The sequence below is a fragment of the Sphaeroforma arctica genome, assembly GCF_001186125.1.
Source record: "Sphaeroforma arctica JP610 unplaced genomic scaffold supercont1.4770, whole genome shotgun sequence".
In the NCBI taxonomy this organism is placed as follows: Eukaryota; class Ichthyosporea; order Ichthyophonida; genus Sphaeroforma; species Sphaeroforma arctica.
Window position 1 is genome coordinate 1 of NW_014035788.1, and position 2280 is coordinate 2280.

At 45.8% G+C, this 2280-nt stretch overlaps 1 protein-coding gene across 1 annotated transcript; it reads left to right on the forward strand.

The window, feature by feature from the left end:
- On the forward strand, positions 1 to 2114 carry SARC_14552 (hypothetical protein; the record flags this gene model as incomplete). The annotated part of the gene is made up of 1 exon (XM_014291313.1): positions 1 to 2114. A coding segment is annotated over one exon (1523 nt), but the record flags the coding sequence as incomplete, so codon positions are not given.
- Between the last annotated feature and the right edge of the window lie 166 nt (positions 2115 to 2280).

Sequence of the window (2280 nt, forward strand, 5' to 3'; positions counted from 1 at the left end):
TCAAATGTGAACCTGAATCATTTGAGACTGAATTCGGGAGCATTGACCGATCCGATACGAGTACAACAACCGACTACCAAAACAGGTCTTACGTGACGGCAGCAAACTTTACTTCCAATCTACCGGTGTTGACTTTGGAAATTGTATATCCGCAAACACAAAACCAGACAGAACTAAATTATGGGCACGAATACGTCAAAAGGGGCGGTGATGGTACGAGTGAAGACTTCGGGACAATCGTAAGACGGTTCGATGCGGGACAAAACGTATTTACGGAGTCGCCAACGTTTGCTCACTATGCAGGAGTCCGTGAGCGGGGCCAGTCGTCGAGTCTATATAACAAGCGTGGGCTTAAGGTGGAATTCTGGGATTCTGATGATGAGGGTGATAACGTGCATATATCTCACTTCCCAAAAGAGGAGGACTTTGTACTTCGCGGACCCTTCACTGATAAATCGCTCCTGCGGGATCACCTCGGATATTCGGCCGCAAGACAGACTGGAAGGTACTGTCCCCGCACAGAGCTGCACGAAGTCTTTATCAAGGAAGATAGGGGACCCGGGGTAGACCAAACACACTATGCCGGGGTCTATGTATTTACAGAAAGTGTGAAGAGGGACAAGAACAGAGTCAATGTGGAGAAAATACAACCAGACGGGACAACTGGATTGATACTGAAGGTTGACGCAGCATTCGGGGAAGGCAGCGCTGCACTGGTGAAAGGCACCTTCTATACGGAGGGGGCAGATGGAAAAGCGGATGTACTGCAGCAGGGTTTATTCATAGACTATCCCAAAGAAGAAGACCTTACTGAGTCTATTCTACACAATACACAGGAATTCATCAGCGGCCTAGAGTCGGAACTGGATCGCATCAACGATCCCGCTGCCACCGATGCACGCAATGTTGAATCACCCTCGTATCGAAAATACATAGATCCGACGTCCTTTGTAGATTACCAGCTGATACAGGAGCTTGCAGACAATGGCGACGCTTACTTCCGATCGACATTCTTTCATAAGGAGATTGGGGGCCGTCTGCAGGCTGGTCCCATCTGGGATCTGGATTTGGCGTTTGGGAATGTTGGATGGGATATGGAAACGCCTGCGAGTGACTTCAAGTACAACTTTATGGAAGGAAGACCGTTCTTCGCTCAGCTTAATAAGGACGTAAATTACAAGTGCCTGGTTGTATGTCGATGGAACATGCATAGAGTAGGAGGCCTGAGTGATGAGTGGTTTGAGGGGTTCTTTAATGAAAACCGGGCTTTGCTGTCGAAAGGGGCATCCGAAAGGGAGTTTAAACGATGGAAAACCTTGGGGCAATATGTTCCTCGAGTGAGTCTCGGGTTTAATAGCACAGCCCCATCGTTCTATCTCGAATCGTGGGAGGACGAGGTTGATATGCTCCAGAAGTGGGTGTCGATGCGACTACGGTTCATGGACAATGTGATGCAGGGCCAGAAAGAGTACTTAAATTGCGACTGCGAGTACGCTGACGAGTGGGCACAGATTATAGAGTGATTGGTTTCAATAAGACCCGCGAGAACTTGTACGTCTAACACACAAATAAATACTTTATCCAATATCACCTGTTACTCGCCGAGATTATTCAATGGTTTTATCTTGCGATGGATGAGCGCCACTGATTGATTTGAGAAAACAACTGCAAGATCGATAGCAAGGCTTTTATTACCAACGAGCGTACGTACCTTAACAACATCCAGAATTCTTCTTAACAACATCCAGAATTCTTTACACTCGTGATGTTTTGCGTTGACTGTTGTTGGCACAGGTGTGTTCGGAACTTATCATGATGTACTCGACCCTCGCTCACCATTTGCAACGGTTTACTGTGAGTAACATTATATCCCGAGAGTAAGGCTCAACGAGTAGCACGTGGTTATGTTCATACGCCGAAGCCAACGCCTACCTCGTTTACTTGTGCTCTTCTCCACCATTACATAGCGCACTAATCATAATTTAGTGCTTTGTTGTGAGCGAGGTTGATGCGTCCATTGCAATCTTGAGCAGTACAAAATTCACGCAGAGAACAAACAGTTTAGGTGCAAACTTTATAAAAGAGCGTGCTCATACCTTGTCTGAAATAACCAGAAAATCGTGCCAATCAAACAAAGGCACTAGTCACGAATGCTGCCGATTTTGTGCACCTCCTTGTTGTGCACCTCCTTGTTTCATAAGTTCGATGCATCAAAATCTGTCGGAATTAACCTTATCATTATAAAGATATATATATACATATGTATATATATGTATATAT